Here is a 19,317-nt window from a genome sequence, read left to right as displayed (position 1 = left end):
AAATCATAAGGATCAGAGCAGCAATGAATGAAATAGAGACTAAGAAAACAATAGAAAAGATCAATGAAACTAAAAGCTGATTCTTTGAAAAGATAAACAAAATTGATAAACCTTTAGCCAGACTCATAAACTAAAAGAGGGAGAGGGCTCAAAACAATAAAACTAGAAATGAAAAAGGAGAAGTTAGAGTAGACATCACAGAAACACAAGGGATCATAAGAGACTACTACAAGCAACTATATGCCAATAAAATGGACAACCTGGAAGAAATGGACAAATTCCTAGAAAAGCACAACCTTCCAAGACTGAACCGGGAAGAAATAGAAAATATAAACAGAGCAATCACAAGCACTGAAATTGAGACTGTGATTTAAAATCTTCCAACAAACAAAAGCCCAGGACCAGATGGCTTCACAGGCAAATTCTATCAAACATTTAGAGAAGAGCTAACACCTATCCTTCTCAAACTCTTCCAAAATATAGCAGAGGCAGGAACACTCCCAAACTCATTCGATGAGGCCACCATCACCCGTATACCAAGACCAGACAAAGATGTCACAAAGGAAGAAAACTACAGGCCAATATCACTGATGAACATAGATGCAAAAATCCTCAACAAAATCTGGCAAACAGAATCCAACAGCGCATAAAAAGGATCATACACCATGATCAAGTGGGGTTTATCCCAGGAATGCAAGGATTCAATATACGCAAAAAAATTCAAACATATTAATGCATTGTAAGTGTATATTATATAGATATGTGGAAAAGAACCTTTGTCCTAAGAAATAACAGAGCCAAATAGGAATTTAAAAATTTAACTAAAAAGAACATTACAGTACATATTTGGGAAAGAAACTAGAAAAAGATTTCAAATGATACTTACCCCCTAATTAATGGCAGAAAAGTAGGAATTCCACTTTTGATTCTATGTATAAACTTTATATGTAGCATTAATATGTAGCATTAAAAAATTTTCACATGTGGACATAAAGTGGAAAAACACATCAAAAACTTAAGTGTTATAACATCTATATTGAGTTGAGATACGAAAGCACATAAATAGCAGAATTTCTACAATATTCATATAGTGACTCTATTACCAGTGGTTCTCAACCTTTAACCTACTTCAGAATGACCCAGAAGGCCTATAAAAACGCAGACCACTGAGCCCTATACCCAGAGTTTCTGATTCAGTAGGTCTGGGGGAGGACATTAGAACTATATTTCTAACAAGTTCCCAGGTGATGCTGACACTGCTAACCTGGTCAGCCCTCTATTCTGACCAAGGCAGAATAAAATTTCACATTATATCAGTACCTTCAAAGCAAAGACAGAGGATCCTGGAGAGAGATTACAACCTAAAGAAAGTCACTGAACTCTAAGTCCTCAATAGAAACTGAAAAAACTTCTGACTGACCAGTTACTATTATAAAACACAAAGAATTTTAAATGTACCTACTATTGCAGTATAAGAGCTCCTACTAGGAGTAGTAGTTGATTAGTTAGTTTTAAATTGGTAGGACAGATGTATTAGCATACTGGAGTGAGCGTAATAGTCATGGGCACCAGTCTGTATATCATACACATGGAATGCAGAACATTCCATAATCCATTTAAATGTACCTTAAGAGAGTTTCAATCATACTGACAAAAATAAACAGGTTAATTCTTAGATGTCTACAATGATCATGCCATGTCCGGTAACATCTTCTTCAAATATAAAAATATATGAAAAATAGGGCACCAAAGAAAATACTAAGATTCCTATTACCACCATAAAATATTGTCAAGTGCTTGCAAGTACATTCAGATGTTGTTCACAGTAGAGAACTTACAAGGACAATCACCAAAAAAATAAAAGTAAAATATATTAAGCTATTTATTAAGTTAGTATAATTCCTATGATGGTTAGTACATCTCAGTCACAATTGCTGATGCTTCTTTAAGTTTTTATAATCAATATATGGAAGGCATGCAATAATAAGTTCTTTTTGTACATCCCTTCAGACAACATTTTTCTGAGTATCCTCTGCACTTTCTTTGGGGATGATTCCCCCAAAACAAATTGCTTAAGGTTTTAATTTTGTTTGTATTTTTCTTCTGAAATTCTACAATCTCATGAATATATGGACTGATATCTTGTGATGAGGAAAATATCTCTTGTCTTGTCTTAAAAGGCAAGTTGGCCTTTTTGTACTGATGCTCAGACAGTGACTGCATCTTCAAATTGTTTAATGCTTCTTCCTGAGAGGCAAAAGTAGAGACTGTTGAGAGACAAGAAAAAAATCCTACTTTATTAAAATCTTCGTTTAGCTGAAAATTTAATCATAATGCTGTAATACTAGAGTCAGCTAATTTTGAAAACACAAGTAATCACATTTTAACTAGTAAAATGGTTATTTGAAAGCAATGTATATTTTTAACTAAAATAGTTGTAGGTATTGCTTTCCTATAAAAAAGGCCTAGAAACATTTGCACATTTTTATGCAAAAAATATTGAGATATAACTCATATGCCATAAAATTGAGCATTTTAAAGTATACAATTAATATATTCACAAGGTTGTGCAAACATCACCACTACCTAATTCCAGAACATTTCTATCACCCACAAAAGAAACCCCCACCCATTAGCAGTCACTCCCATTTTCCTCTTCCTCCAGCCCCTGGCACCTACTAATCTACTTTCTATTCTATGGATCTGCCTAAATCATACCATATGTGGCCACCTGTGTCTGGTTTCTTTCACTGAGCATATTTTCAAGGTTCAACCATGTTGTAGCATCTCTAGCAATACTTTATTCTTTTTATGGCTGAATAATTTTCCACTGTATGGATATATCACATTTTGTTTATCTGTTTATCAGTTGATGAACATTTGGGTTGTTTCTACTTTTTGACTATTATGAATAGCACTGCTCTGAACACCCACATACAAGTTTTTGTGTGGACACATTTTCAGTTTTCTTGGATATATACCTAGGAGTAGAACTGCTGGATCATATGGTAAATTTGTTTAACTTTTTTAGGAACCGCCAAACTATTTTCCACAGTGGTTGTACCATTTTACAATCCCACCACTAGGCTTCCAACTGCTACACATCTTCACCAACATTTGATATTTTTCATATTTTGATGAGAGCCATCCTAATGGATGTGAAGTGGTATCCCATTGTGGTTTTAATTTGCAATGACCTTGCAACTAATGATGTTGAGCATTTTTCATGTGCTTACTATATATCTTCCTTGTAGAAATGTCTATTCAAATCCTTTGCCAATTTCTAATTATTTGTCTTTTACGCACATTTTTAACTAAGTGGTTAGTAGAAGCCATTTTGGTTTTTGTTGAAATATAAAGAAATGGAAAAGTAGTGATACGCTCAATGAACTGATTATTTCTATTATACTGCTCTTACTCAATATTACTGATAATAAATTAAAATAACACCAGAAGGTAATTAATTGGCGGCTTGTTGGATTTCCATCATTGCCCTTGCCCATCTACAGTCCCTTTTGGGAGATATATTTGCCTCTAGCCATTGCTGTAGAGTCACCCTTAGGCAGTCATAGGGTGATTCCACCTTATATCCACAGATGAATAGTCAGGAGGTTGGCACCTGACCCCAAACAAACCAATCTACTACAGTGGCCAGCAATCCATGCCATGTGAAAAATAAGTTGGCTCAATCAGATTTCCTCTCTTTAAAATTAGAACTAAGAAGTAATGAGAACAAGATGAGTTAGAACCAAAACTGAGAGGATACTATGAAGCTTATCATGACAAGCTAAAGTTATAAAGGAACATAGATATTAGAGGAGAAAAGATTCAGAGAGAGAAAGAGAGAAGGTGATTTTTAGCACTGACTTGATTCCTTAGGCTTTCCAGGGCCTTTCCAGATCCATTTACAGATCTTGTTTTTATAATAACTATCCTCCGCTTTTTTCTTGAGGGTATTTAGGAGAAACTCTGTCTCTTGCAGTGACGGTCCTATTAGAATACTCTGTAATAACTTTGTATTTAATAAATGCCTAAGACAAAATGTGGAATAGTAAAACTTTAGGACAGATATTAATCTATTCTAAAGTAGCAAATAATGTCATCTAAGACAGATAAATATGTGATCAATTAAAGTGTGTCACAATGAACAGAGTACACTGAAGGGAAAAGTGAATTAGGTTGTCTACGCAGGTTGAAGAAAGACCTTCCTGGATGAGATGTGCCATGTTCTGCCACTTAAAGGGAAAAAAAAGGCAGACAATAAGAAGGAAACTTGTTCATGAATGAAGGCAATTAGGGACTAGTTAATGAAAAGTACATGTCAAATTGGAGAGGGAACTTAAAAGGGAAACAAGCTGTACTCATAAGGAAACAAGAAAGGTTAAAAATGAGTATTCAAATCAATGAATTTGAAAAAGAGCAACAGAGATAACCCAAATAAGTAATAAGGAAAGAAATCAATGAATTATAGAAACAAAACAATATAAAGATTTAGAAAACCAAAAGTTGGCTCTTTTAAAGGATTAATAAAATATAACTTTAGCCAGACTAATCAAGAAAAAAAGATGAATATGAACAAAATACACTAGGAAAAAAAGGACTACAATACAGATACAACAGTGGTTCATACAAATCAACATCAAAAAAACAAAACAACCCAATCAAAAAATGTACAGAAGAACTGAACAGACATTTTTCCAGAGAGGAAATGCAGATGGCCAACAGGCACATGAAAAGATGCTCAACATCGCTAATCATCAAGGAAATGAGTCAAATCAAAACCACAGTGAAATATCACCTCATACCTACCAGAATGGCTATCATCAAAACTAACACAACCAATGTTGGCAAGGATGAGGGGAAAAGGGAACCCTCGTACTGTTGGTGAGAATGTAAACTGGTGCAGCCACTCTAGAAAACAGTCTGGAGGTTTCTCAAAAAACTAAAACTAGAACTACCATATGACCCAGCAATTTCACTTCTACGTATATATCCAAAAGAAACAATACACTAATTCGAAAAGATACAGGCACCCCAATGTTCATAGCAGCATATTTACAATTGCCAAGATATGGAAGCAACCTAAGTGTCCATCAACATATGAATGGATAGAAAAAGTTGTGAGATATATATATATATGTATGTATGTATATATAATGGAATATTACTCAGCCATAAAAAAGAATGAGATTTTGCCTTCTGCAGCAACATGGATAGACTTGGAGGGTATTATGCTAAGTGAAGTAAGTCAGACAGAGAAAGACAAATACTGTATGATATCACTATATGTGGAATCTAAAAAATACAACAAATAGTGAATATAACAAAAAAGAAGCAGTCTCACAGATACAGAGAAGAAATGAGTGGTTACCAGGGAGGAGAGGGAAGGGAGGAGAGGGAAGGGAGGAGAGGTAAGACGGGGGTGGGGGATAATGAGGTAAAACAATTATGTATAAAATAAGCTACAAGGATATATTGTACAATACCAGTAATATAGCCAATATTTTATAATAGCCAATATTTTATAATAACTATAAATGGAGTATAAAAATTGTACACCTGTAACATATAATATTGTACACCAACTATACTTCAATTAAAAACATTTTTTTAAACCATAAGCCCATTTCACTTACAAATGTTTGTTTGAAAGTCCCAAATAAGGTACTAGTTAACTGAATCCATGAACGTATTTTACAAATATATTAAGAAAGTGTTTATCCCAGAAATGCAAGATCACAAAATCTATCAATGCAATTTACTATATTAATAGACTCCCATGCTCACTCTCAGCTGGTTTTGCTTTCTACTTTATAAGAAAATTGAAGGAATCAGAAGAGAACTTGTATTTGCTCCCTTCACTGTCTTTTTACTCATCTCTTAACATCTGTACCCATAATTCTGCCTTCCTAAGTATTTCCATAGATGAATTATCCACTCTAAAACCAATTCCTCCACTTATGGACTAGATCTATTTCCTCCTGCCCACTCTGGGATATCACTCCAGCAGTGCTTCTCTTTATCTTTCTTTCATCATTATTTTTTCACTTCTAGCGAACCACTCCTATCAGCAAATGTGCTATTTCTCCCACTTAAAAAAACAAAAAAAAACAAGAAACACTTCTCTTGGCCCTGCTTACCATCCAATTTCTTTTCTCTCCTCTGTAGCAAAACTCCTTCTGTATTTATTAATTCACTTCTCTTCTCTTACTCGGTCTGAAACGCATTCTATACAGGCTTTTACTCCATCACTCCACCAAAACTTCTCTTATCAAGCTCACAAACAACCTCTATATTGCTAAATTCAACAGCCAACTCTCATCTTATTTAACTAATAAAAACCACTCCTTCTTGATATGCTTTCTTCACTTGGTTTCCAGGATACCACATTCTCTCTCCTTCCCACCTAACTATTTGCCCCTTTCTACCTCCTTTACAAGTACTTCCTCTTCAGTTTTTTTTAATGTTGATGTCTCCCAGAGCTCAGTCCTTGGTACTCTTTTCAATCTATACTTACTCTCTTCATGATCTCATCCAGTCTTATGGCTTAAAAAATTATCTATATACCTGTGGCTCCTTAATTTCTTTCTTCAAGCAAATTTTTTCTTCCAAACTCCAGATTCATATATCCTACTTGCTACTCAACATCTCCACTCTGATGTCTCAAACTCAACATGTTTAAAACTCCACCTGAACTTTTCAAACTCAAAATGTCCAAAGATGAACTACTAATACTGTTTTCCAAACCTGTTCCACTTGAGGCCTTTCCTATTTCAGTTGATAGTAACCCTATCCTTCCAGGTGTTCAAAGCAAAAACTCTGAAATCACATATTTTTTTAACATATTGGAGTAATTCCTGATTTTTCTTTTTTCTCATATCTCACATCATATCTGCCCAAATATATCTAGATTATAACAGTTATCACTGCTTCCACTCACTGCTACCATCCTTATCCAGATGCTATCCTCTCTAATACCTTCCTAACAGGTCTCTCTGTTTCTACTCTTGCTTCCCTACAGTCTATCCTCAACACAGTGGTCAAAGTGATCCCTTTAAAATGTCAATTATGTCACTCCTCTGCTCAAAAACCTGTAATGACTCCTTGCAAATGCTATAAGAATAAAAAAAGAAGAGTGGTATAAAGTTTAGAAAGTAAGTGACAAAAAACTATTAAGATAGTTCCACATAATTACTGGATTAAAATCAACCTGTAAAACTCAACTGCATTTCTCTAACCAATCATCACTAACTAGAAATATAATTAACAAGTATTTACAATAGCAACAAAATTAAAGTATTAAGCATTAACTTAACCAACAATACAGAAAGTCTCTATAGAGAAAACTTTAAAATTCTAATGACAGAATACAAAGATATTCCATGTTTTTGGCTGAGATGACTTTTTGTTAAAAAGATGTCAATTCTCTTCAAATTATTCTCTGTAATTCCATGCATCCCATTTAAATTCCAGATGGGTTTTTATAAAATAAATTCAATAAGCTTACTCTTAAATGTATATATAAGGATAAAGGCAGAGGATTAGTTCAGTCAACCTTAAGGGAAAAAAATAATTGGAGACTTGCTCTCCAAGATAAATGACACCCTACAGAGTCATAGTACTAAAACAGTGTAGTAATAATACAAAGTCAAACAAAAAGACCAATTAAATAAGAATCTCAGACAAACTTAATAAACAATAAAAGTGGCTCTACAATCAATGGGAAAAAACCGATTGTTCAGTAGATGGTATTCAGAAAATTATTTCTTCATGTAGAGAAAAGTAAGACACTGAGAAAACTAAGATAGTATCCCTAGCAGAACAGAACCAAAAATGGGCCCCAGAATTAAGGACCTAATGAGAACAGTAAAACTATAAAATTAACAGAAGAACAGAAAAGGAACCTCTAAAACTTTTGAAAGTTTTGTTCATACTTTTGAAAGTATGAACAATAAGGCAAAACACTTATCGTCTAATTGTATAAAAATTAAGACTTTCTGTCAAACACCAGTAGACAGATGACAGAATAGGAGAACATATTTGTAATATCTAAAACCTACAGCTGATTACTATTGTATCTAGATTTTGAATAACTCTTACAAATCAACTGGAAGATGACAATTCCAACAAAAAGTGAGCAAAATGTATAAACAGGAAATTTTCAGAAAAAAGGAACCCAAGAGGCTAATATGTATATGAAGAGGTGCTCAAATTCAGAGCAAATTAAGACAAAAATGAGACACTATTTCATGCCTGTGGCACTGGCAAAAGTTAAAAATTGTATAATGTTAATTCTTGACAGGGATACAAGAACACAGGAATCCTCATGTACTAGTGGTGCAACTATAAATTGGTGTAGCCATTCTGCAAAGCAATCTGAATGCACCTCAAGTAAATTAAGCATAATATATTTTATGATACATCAATTCTACCCCTAGGTATATATCCCAGAGAAATGTCCACACAGATCCATAAGGGGGCATATACAATGATGCTCACTGCAGTGTTATTTATAGTGGCAGGGAGTTGAAGGCTATATAGGTTAGATGTTCATCACTAGGAGAAAGAATAAGTAAAATGTGAGGAATGCGTATGAATATTATGCAGCAGTTTGAAGCAATGACTAAAAGTTCACATAGCAATAATAAGATATAGAGCTCAAATACCATTTAGATATATTTTTAAAATACATGCACAGGAAATAATGTACAATTTGCAATAAAACGTATAAAAACAAAAATACATAATAAAACATTGGAATGGATGCCTATGGGAGGAGGAGAATGGGCATGAAGAAAGGAGATATGTGGAGACTAATTATCTTCTAACATACCATATAATTTATTTATGTTTATTGTCTATCTTCACTATTCTGTAAGCTTCATGAAGGCAAGAACCTTCACTGCCTCCTGAGTGAAACTGTTCACTCTTATATCCCAAGCAGCATGAATACTAACTAATATACAACAGGCACACAAATTTTGTTGAATTAATATATAAATAGAGAGGTTCTGCATAGCCAGTTGTGATAATGATATCTAAAGAAACAAGAAAATAAACAAAAAAACAAGAAGAAGTGAATGAAGACCAAGAATGGGGGAATACAGCCTATCTAACTGGAATAGTGGTTATGGATTATGAAAAACTGGTGATGAAACTTTGATGATTTCACCTGGTACTAAGAGTTAGGCAGCACCATACTCAGCCAGAATTTAGAAATATGACGTTAGCTTCATGGTGCCACACTATGAGGTAGGCATGAGACATGGCCCATACATTCAGGATCCACTAACAAGAAGTACACATCTCAAATTCAAGTTATGCATGAGTAGTCCTGAAAAAAAGCATTTTTGAATATGAGTGTATCAAACTATCTTTTCCTGTGTCAGACTCAAATAGATCATCAGAAGATTAAAATTGTTGATAACTGACTTGATCTAATATAGAAATATATTCTGCTGATATAAGCTAAATAAAAATCAATCAACTTTACAGCAACATTCACATGTAAAAGAAATTGCATACTTATATATTCTACGTTGGAATTCTATATTGGAAACACATACCTCTCTACAACTTCTAAATTAGTCACTAGAAATTAATAGGACTACATGTCGTCTTTCCTTATAGATTAAGAATTCTTTAAATTTTAATACACATTCATATTGATAACCTAAATCCATTTTTCGTTCTTTCATATATTTTAAAACAACCATGGTTTTATTGCCACATGATATTTCCACTTCAGCAAACGGCCCTTTATATAGCTCCCATAGTAACATGTTTAATGGGTATGAGAACTCTGAAATATTATCAGATGTATTTTCATTTCCTACGAATCCTGTTTCATTGCAGATCCCTCCTCATTGAATAGTGACATGTCCTCCTTCAGGGGATTGTGAATAATACCTGACACAAAGGAGTGATTAATCAGCTCTGAGTTTTAAAGTTGACTTTTTATTAATGAGAAAAGTGTTTCCTCCAGAGTAGGCTTTGTCGAGAAAAAGGATTCTAAACTCTTTTTCAATAATAAACTCAAGCTTGGATGACTGAAGGTAAAATTTTGACTAGGTTATAGGTAATGAGAGCACAGTATTTGATGTGAGAGAAATGCCCACTGAACATGAAGTAGAAAGGGTAGGTCCACCTTGCATTTCTGGGAGAAAAGAGTAATGAAGAAATAGAGAAGTGAACTATTCCCTTGTTACTCAAAGAGCAGTGTCCAACTAACAGAATAAGCATCACCTGGGAGCTTATAAAACTGTAGACTCTCAGGCCCCACCCCAGACCTACTGAATCAGAATCTGTATATTAACGGTATTCCCCAGGTGATTCATATACACATTAAAGTGTGAATATCAACTGAACTAAGGTACAATTTAGAGACTGGTGAGAAACAATTCCTTCTTTATAAGAGCAGGATAAAGTGAGTTTATATGTAGGCGGTTTTGATGGTGGAAAATGATTAAGATTCAGTCTGATGCTTTCTGTTGTTTCTGTCTTTAAAAGTTTTCATTCCCCTTATATGCAGATGGCATGATACTCTATATAGAAAACCCTAAAGACTCCACACAAAAACTACTAGAACTGCTAAACAAATTTAGCAAGGTAGTAGGATACAAGGTTAACATACAGAAATCTGTTGCATTTCTCTCCACTAACAATGAGATATGAGAAACAGATAGTAAAAAAAAAAAAAAAAAAATGCCTTTTAAAATCACATCAAAAAAAAAACAAAACAAAAAAAACCTAGGAATAAACCTGACCAAGGAGTGAAAGACTTATACCCTGAGAACTATAAAACATTGATAAATGAAACTGAAGATGATTCAAAGAAACGGAAAGATATCCCATGCTCTTGGATTGGAAGAAATCTACAGATTTAATGCGATCCCTGTCAAATGACCCACAACATTTTTCACAGAACTAGAACAAATAATCCTAAAATTAATATGGACCCACAAAAGACCCAGAATTGCCAAAGCAATCCTAAGGAAAAAGAACAAAGCTGGAGACACAACCCTCTCAGACTTTAGACAATACTACAAAGCTACAGTCATCAAAACAGTGTGATATTGGCACAAAAATAGACATAAGGATCAACTGAACAGAATAGAGAGCCCAGAAATAAACCCACACACCTATGGTCAATTAGTCTTCAACAAAGGAGACAAGAATATACAATGGAGAAAAGACAGTCTCTTCAGCAAGTGGTGCTGGGAAAGCTGGACAGCCCCACGTAAATCAATGAGGGTAGAACACTCCCTCACACCATACACAAAAATAAACTCAAAATGGCTTAAAGTCTTAAATATAAGACATGACACCATATAATTCCTAGTAGAGAACATAGGCAAAACATTCTCTGACATAAATCATACCAATGTTTTCTTAGGTCAGTCTCCCAAGGCAATAGAAATAAAAGCAAAAATGAGCAAAGGGGACCTAATCAAACTTATAAGCTTTTGCACAGCAAAGGAAACCATAAACGGAATGAAAAGACAACCTACAGAATGGGAGAAAATATTTGCAAATGATGTGACCAACAAGGGCTTAATTTCCAAAATATACAAACAGCTCATATAGCTTAATATAAAACAAAACAAAACAAAACAAACAACCCAGTCAAAACTGGGCAGAAGAACTAAATAGACACTTCTCCAAAGAAGACTACAGATGGTCAATGGGCACATGAAGGTGCTCAACATCGCTAGTTATTAGAGAAATGCAAATCAAAACTACAATGAGGTATTACTTCACACTGGTCAGAATGGCCATCATCAAAAAGTCTACAAATAATAAGTGCTGGAGAGGGTGTGGAGAAAAGGGAACCCTCCTACACTGTTGGTGGGAATGTAAACTGGTACAGCCACTATGAAGAACAGTATGGAGGTTCCTTTAAAAATTATTGGGTTGGCCAAAATGTTCATTTGTTTTTGTTTTTGTTTTCCGTAAGATGACTTTGGTAGCGTTTAGGTGTCTTTAACTTCATTCGAAACAATTTTGTTAGTTTGTATTGTGACAGCTGTCATATCAGCATATTAAAAAAAAAAAACACTTATTAGGGACTTCCCTGGCGGTCCGGTGGTTAAGACTTCACCTTCCAATGCAGGGGTTTGGGTTCAATCCCTGGTCAGGGAGTTAAGATCCCACATGCCTCTCGGCCAAAAAACGAAAATGTAAAACAGAAGCAATATTGTAACAAATTCAATAAAGACTTTAAAAATGGTCCCCACCAAAAAAAATCTAAAAAGAAAAAAACCTTATCAAAATTGGTGAATTTTTGTGTAGCCATTTTAATACTGAAGATGGAAGAAAAATAGCAACATTTTCGGTATATTATGCTTCGTTAATATTCCAAGAAAGGTAAAAATGCAACTGAAACGCAAAAAAATTGTGCAGTGTATGGAGAAGGTGCTGTGACTGATCGAATGTGTCAAAAGTGATTTGCAAAGTTTTGTGCTGGAGGTTGCTCACTGGACGATGCTCCATAGTCGGGCAGACCAGTTGAAGTTGATAGCGATCAAATCGGACATTAATTGAGAACAATCAACGTTATACCATGCAGGAGACAGCCAACATACTCAAAATATCCAAATCAAGCAATGAAAATCATTTGCTTGGTTATATTAATCACTTTGATGTTTGGGTTCCACATAAGTTAAGCAAAAAACCTTCTTGACCATATTTCCACATGTGATTCTCTACTGAAATGTAATGAAAACATTCCGTTTTTAAAACAAATTGTGACAGGCGATGAAAAGTGGACACTGTACAATAAAGTGGAATGGAAGAGATCATGGGGCAAGCGAAATGAACCACCACCAACCACACCAAAGGCCGGTCTTCAGCCAAAGAAGGGGATGTTGTGTATATGGTGGGACTGGAAGGGAATCCTCTACTATGAGCTCCTTCCTGAAAACCAAACGATTAATTCCAACAAGCACTGCTCCCAGTTAGACCAAATGAAAGCAGCACTCAGTGAAAAGCGTCTGGAATTAGTCAACAGAATACGCATAATCTTCCATCAGGATAACACAAGACCACATGTTCCTTTGATGGCCAGGCAAAAACTGTTACAGCTTGGCTGGGACGTTCTGATTCATCTGCCGTATTAACCAGACACTGCACCTTCAGATTTCCACTTATTTTGATCTATACAAAATTCTCTTAATGGAAAAAATTTCAATTCCCTGGAAGATTGTAAAAGGCACCTGGAACAGTTCTTTGCTCAAAAAGATATAAAGTTTTGGGAAGATGGAATTATGAAGTTGCCTGGAAAATGGCAGAGGGTAGTGGAACAAAATGGTGAATACATTGTTCAACAGTTATGGGTGAAAATGAAAAATGTGTCTTTTATTTTTACTTAAAAACCAAAGGAACACACACAATGGAATATTACTCATCCATAAAAAAGAATGAAATAATGCCATTTGTAGCAACATGGTGCAACCTAGAGATTATCATATTAAATGAAGTAAGTCAGACAGAGAAAGACAAATATCATGATTATCACTTATATGTGGAATCTAAAAAAATGATACAAATGAACTTATTTACAAAACAGAAATAGACATAGGAAACAAACTTATGGTTACTAAAGGGGAAAGGGGGGAGGGACAAATTAGAAGTATGGGACTAACAGATACACACTACTATATATACAATAAATTAAAAAAGGACTTTCTGTGTAGCACAGGGAACTATATTCAATATCTTGTAATAACCTATAATGGAAAAAATCTGAAAAAGAATATATACAAATATACATATATAACTAATCTAATAACTAAACTAATATTATATATAAATACAACTGAGTCAATTTGCTGTACACCCGAAACTAACACAACATTGTAAATCAAATACACATCAATAAAAACAATTTTATTCTCTTAGCAACAATAATCTTATAAGATTTATTCATTCATTCATTAAAGAAGAATAAGTGCTTATCAGAATATAGCCAATACTTTATAACTTTAAATGGAATATAATCTATAGAAATTTTGAATCACCATGTTATACACCTGAGACTAATATTGTAAACCAACTATACCTCAAAGCAAAAAAAAAGAATAAGTGTTTATAATGTGCTAGGCAATGTTTTAGCTTGTTTCAGTCATCTACATTAGGGTCTCTCTTTTGGCACGATAGTCTAACTCCTTTCCTTAATTTCAGAAATCTTGACTTTTGCAAAATTTGTCCAAATAGAATCAACTGGATTACTATAAAAGGCAATAACTTCAATGACACTACACTCTATAGACCACAGTCTACAAATAAAGTACATTTTCTTTTAAAATGGCAAACATATTGGGACTAAAATGTGTTAGTCACAAAATGTAAAAACAGAAGAATGGATCTGAAACAAAAATATTCTTCCTAAAGACTGCTTAAAAGCATTAAGTATAAATTCAATACATATTAAGCACATACCCTGTGCTCAGCCCTCTGCTAGACATTTCAGATAAAAACATACATGAGCAACCCCTATAACATGGTATGGCATACAGGGCTGGCATTAAGAGATTGAGACTTGCCAGTAGCACAAGCCTAGTGCTTAGAAAGACCCTGCATTTTGTTTAATGCTCTGTTGTCCCAGTCTTGAAATTCTCAATAATTTTATCTTTTGACTTGTATGTGAAGTCTGATGGGACAGAGGACCATGTGTTTGAGCAGAGGAGATACGCACAAGAAAGGTAAAAAGCTTTATATTTTAGTACCTTTAACAGTTTTTCCTGCTTTTTGAACAAGGGGCCCTGCATTTTTATTTGCACTAGGCCGGGCCAATTATGTAGCAGGTCCTCATTACAGTTAAATATTACAGTTAAATATAAATAGTTAAATAGAATTATGTGTTAGATATTGCGGTAGAATGGAGAATGGAGTGAGTAGCTATGAAATGGTCAGTGATGAGTTCACAGGGAAAATGATACCTAAATCAGGCTTTGAAGGGCAAAATAGTTTGCCAGGTGACAAGGGCACTGCAGAAAGGGAAAGCGAGGGAAACAGCATTATTCTTATACAAATGTGTAGACTTAACATGTGTACGCTTCTTTCCTCCAAGTTACAACAAACAAAAACAAAGACTTCATGGCTTTTGTATATGTATTAGGCACAAATTCCATTTCCTGCAGAAGTTCCATGCCTGGCAGGGCAAATTCGGGAATAAGAAATGTACAAAGATGAAAAAACATGCCTCTGGTTTAGATTTTTACCTGGGTTTGTCGCTCTCCTCCAGACCGGGAAAGTGGTTTGCGAGCTTTCTAACCGGTCAGGGATAAAGGTTTCGACCTTCTCCGAGGCCTGGGAAAGCAGCTGTGTGAAAGGCTTTTCCTCCTCACTGTGGCTCCAGTTAACAGTGCCACAGAGTTTTACTATTTCTTGCAGCAGATGCCTGCCGCACAATCTCCTGGCTCGACTAATGTTGTTCAGCTCACGGGAGACCCGAACTAGCAGGAGCCCGACACACAAGCAGAAGAGCCACGGCATCCCTGGACCCCCAACACAGACAGATCCGCCGAGGGCCCTAACTGCCGTCTGTCCCACGACTGCGCGTGCGCACCTGGCGACCTTCTGATTTTCGCGTGCAGACCTCGCGAGAACTTCAAGACTAGGTGAGCGGCGCCGGCGCCTAAACTTCCCGTGTTACGCGGGGCTCTCAGGCCGTCCCAGGTGGCTGCCTGTTAATTTTTAAAACGATTGATTAGTTTTTCTTGCCATCCTCACTAGGGAGACTCATCAAATGAAATATGGGGCCGTAGTTAACGCATCCCTCTAGTGGAATGCGTTTCCCGCCTCTTTTGCCTGTTGGGACGTCGCTTCCTTCGAGAAACCTCTCATTTTCTTCATGGCGTTTATCTCGGTAGGTTTCCTCACATTTATTTTTGCGCCTGTTTGATAATTTCTTCCCCTAATTCCCGGGTTTCACGAAGGCAATGCCGGCGTCTGTTCTTGCTTCCCATTGTACCTCAGGGCCTGACGCATAGTTGGCAATCAAATATGTGGAAACATGTGTGCACGTTTTAAAGTCAGATGCAAAGCTTTCTGAGGAAATTCCTACCAGTTCTGCAGGGAGAAATGGGCCTTAGCCTCAATCTCCAGAACAAAGAGAGGATTTGGGATAATCTAGTATTTTTGTTTATAGATTATAGAGGATTGCCCATTGCCAAATTATTAGTGCCAAGTTTAGTACTAGCCGGTTATTTTATCAGCAAAAGTGAGTTTATTCAGGAATAGCCAGAGGAATGCAATTCAGGACATATGAACCTTGACTGGCCGTAAGCAAATCCAGAGAACGAGGAAGAGAACTTGCTTTTATAGAGAAAAGGGGTGGAAGGTGGGAGGGAGTGTGATAACCAAAGAGTCCACTGAGGAAGCTGGGAGTCTAAAGTATGGGGTTTTCTCCTTGGCTGGACTGCTTAGTTTCCGATTGGCAGGGATATGTGGGCCGGAGAGAAGCTTTTTTTCTTCCTGCTGTATTATAAGTAGAGGTGCCGTCCTCTTGGTTATGTAGGCAACTGTCTCTTCCTGTGTGGAGCAACTGATGATGCATGGCAGGGCCTGAGAGTGCCCCCTTCAGGTCTATCTTGGCTACAATATTAGTTGATGGTGTGACAGGGCCTTGTAGAGGATTTGTCTTGTAAGAATATCAGCATTTCGCTAAACTAAGAGGGAAGGGGCAGGGAAGTGCAGCATAATCGGTATAGGTTGCCTTGTCATTTTCAATGAAATTTTATTTTATTAGAGTGTGTCGGCGCTGAAGGGTGTGCTAGTAGCCACAAGGGGGCAGTCAGGGGCCGTCTCAGGAGTAGTCAACTTCAGGATGCCAAAGCTTCAGAGGCTCCAGCAATTGTCAACGCTATCCTCACCTCTTTGCTCTAAAATGTTATTTTTTTCCCCTTCTCCTTTCTGCCTTCTGCCTCTATGCCTTTTTCTCCATTTTCTGTTCGCCCAGCTTTGCCCTGCTTCCCAGGGGCATCCGTGAGTGCTGTTACATTAACTGGCAGTCGGATTTTTTTAAAGATTGATGTAATTTGATTAGCACAATTTCATCACCTACTTTGAGAAACAGTTCATGTCCAAACTATAGTGGCCATGAGTCCTAGGCAGAACTTTATCTGGGAAACCCTGTGAGAAAGGAAAATTATCATTATACTGAGAGGAAGATTTTTTTTTAAAGCAAAAAAAAACCCCAAACCAAACAAAAAAACACCTCTCAAGCAATGTATGTCAGAACCAAGCAAATTTATACTCCCATTCTCTTTGTACTCTCTATATTCTCACCCTCCTTTGTACTTCTTCATACCATTCATTAAAGACTGACATACTATATATTTTACTTCTCCATATTTTCTGTCTCCTCCTACCGATTGTAAGCTCCATGCAGACAGGGATTTTTGTTTATTTTGTTTACTTTGGTATCATCTTTGCCTTTAAAGACAAAGACATTGTTAACAGTGTCATAGTAAGTTCTCAGTAATAATTTAATGTAAATAATTATAGTGATTAATATGAACAAATAATAAGTAAAATGTTAATATCAATAATCATATAATATTTGGTAAATGAATAAACTCCCTGAGAATTGACTACTTGTTCCTTTATACCCTATTTCATACTTATGTCATAATTATTCTTTATTGCACTATGGTGAATTTTTTAAAAAATCACGTAATTATCTCTTCTCTACTAGTTGTAAGCTCATTAAGGGCTGGAACTATTTTTGTTTCATATTTATTGATAATATCCAGTGCCTGGGACAATACCTGCTAAGTAGACCCTTAATAAACATTTATTGAATGAATGAACACATTCTTAACTACTGCTACTACTTGTTATCGAGTCAATTAATTTATTGAAATGAACAAATTATTAGTAAAATGGCTTATTTTGAATGAATAAGTTACTATTATTACTGAATGAATTCCTGACTTATTTGTTAGTATCCTATCCTAGCTACCTTATTCCAGAACATTGTCATAAAATTGGAGCTGCCCAATAAACCATATTTGAGTATTTATAAATGAAAATTCCATTTATGCAAGAAAAATATGGAATTGTTAGTAATTATACTGGAATATTTGTTTTTCAAGTTATTTTAGCATTTTATATTGATAGGGGAACTAGGATTCCCGTGATTGAGTCCTTAAAATTTTTAGCTTAACGATATTAATTGTGGGTACAATTAATTATAGTAACTATAATTAATGCTTGATTATAAAACAGCTAATAGGTAATATCTTTTTTATTTACTTTTCTGCTTTCTGTTCAATTTGTTGTCTGTCTTCCCCACTATAATGTTGGTCTTGTTAACACTTTATTCTTGGTGTTTACACCAAGTCTGTACATACAGATAGTACAGAAATAGTAATAATAGTACTATTGCTTTTGAAAGAGCGATAATAATAACACATCATTTGTTGTGTGATTACTGTATGTCAAGCATTACTCTAAGTGCTTGTACACAGTTTACCCTATTTAATCCTGTAGTAATCATATCAAATAGTATTGAAATTATTTCTAGTTTATAGATGAGGGAGCTCATCTTAGATAGATTAAGAAGCTTGCCTGAAATTAGAGGGCAAGTAAGGGGCAGAAGGCTGATTAAAAATAGTCAGTCTGGGGCTTCCCTGGTGGCGCAGTGGTTGAGAGTCTGCCTGCCGATGCAGGGGACACGGGTTCGTGCCCTGGTCCGGGAAGATCCCATCCGCGGCTGGGCCCGTGAGCCATGGCCGCTGAGCCTGCACGTGCGGAGCACAGATAGTCAGTCTGTCTCTGGAGACCAAACTCTTAACCTACTTTATATAACCATAATTTGTCAAAAAAATTACAAAAACAAAGAATCTGGTTTGGTGATGGCAGTACATGGCATCATAATATCAGAGCAAATCTTTTTAGACCAAAACCTTAAATTAGAGGAAATAATAATTTGGACAAAAAAAAAAAAAAAGCATACACACACACACTAAAGTAATTGCCTCAGAATGAGTTTAAAAGTTCACTCCATTGGTAATAAAGACACTTAGAGGCTGGTCCCAGGCACAAGAGTAGGTAGCTGTACAAACTTTTACAGAAATCTTATACCCCAGTTTACTTATGTGTGTCATGAATATAAGAACATGTGGTATATGTTGAAGGTAGATCATAATAGTACCTTCTGACAGTGCTGTTAAAGGATTATATGAGATAATATATTAAATAACACATGAGATAATAAATGAGAAAATACAATGCCTGACACATAATAATAAGTATTAGCTGTTATAATTATTGCCATCTCTATTTTGTTGGAATGTGAGAATCAAGTGAGAT

The 19,317-nt window shown here is 35.5% G+C and overlaps 1 protein-coding gene across 1 annotated transcript; it reads right to left on the bottom strand.

Moving 5' to 3' along the window:
• Positions 1-1,247: 1,247 nt before the first annotated feature.
• INSL6 (insulin like 6) lies at positions 1,248-15,498 on the bottom strand. The gene is given in 3 exon segments (XM_079925674.1): positions 1,248-1,995; positions 1,997-2,267; positions 15,222-15,498. Coding segments are annotated over 3 exon segments (615 nt in total). The 5' UTR covers positions 15,496-15,498; the 3' UTR covers positions 1,248-1,925.
• Positions 15,499-19,317: the final 3,819 nt, after the last annotated feature.

This window comes from Stenella coeruleoalba (genome assembly GCF_951394435.1).
Source record: "Stenella coeruleoalba genome assembly, chromosome: 7".
Classification (NCBI taxonomy): domain Eukaryota; kingdom Metazoa; phylum Chordata; class Mammalia; order Artiodactyla; family Delphinidae; genus Stenella; species Stenella coeruleoalba.
Note: the sequence above shows the minus strand (reverse complement) of the source record. Positions and strands in the feature narration are given on the sequence as shown.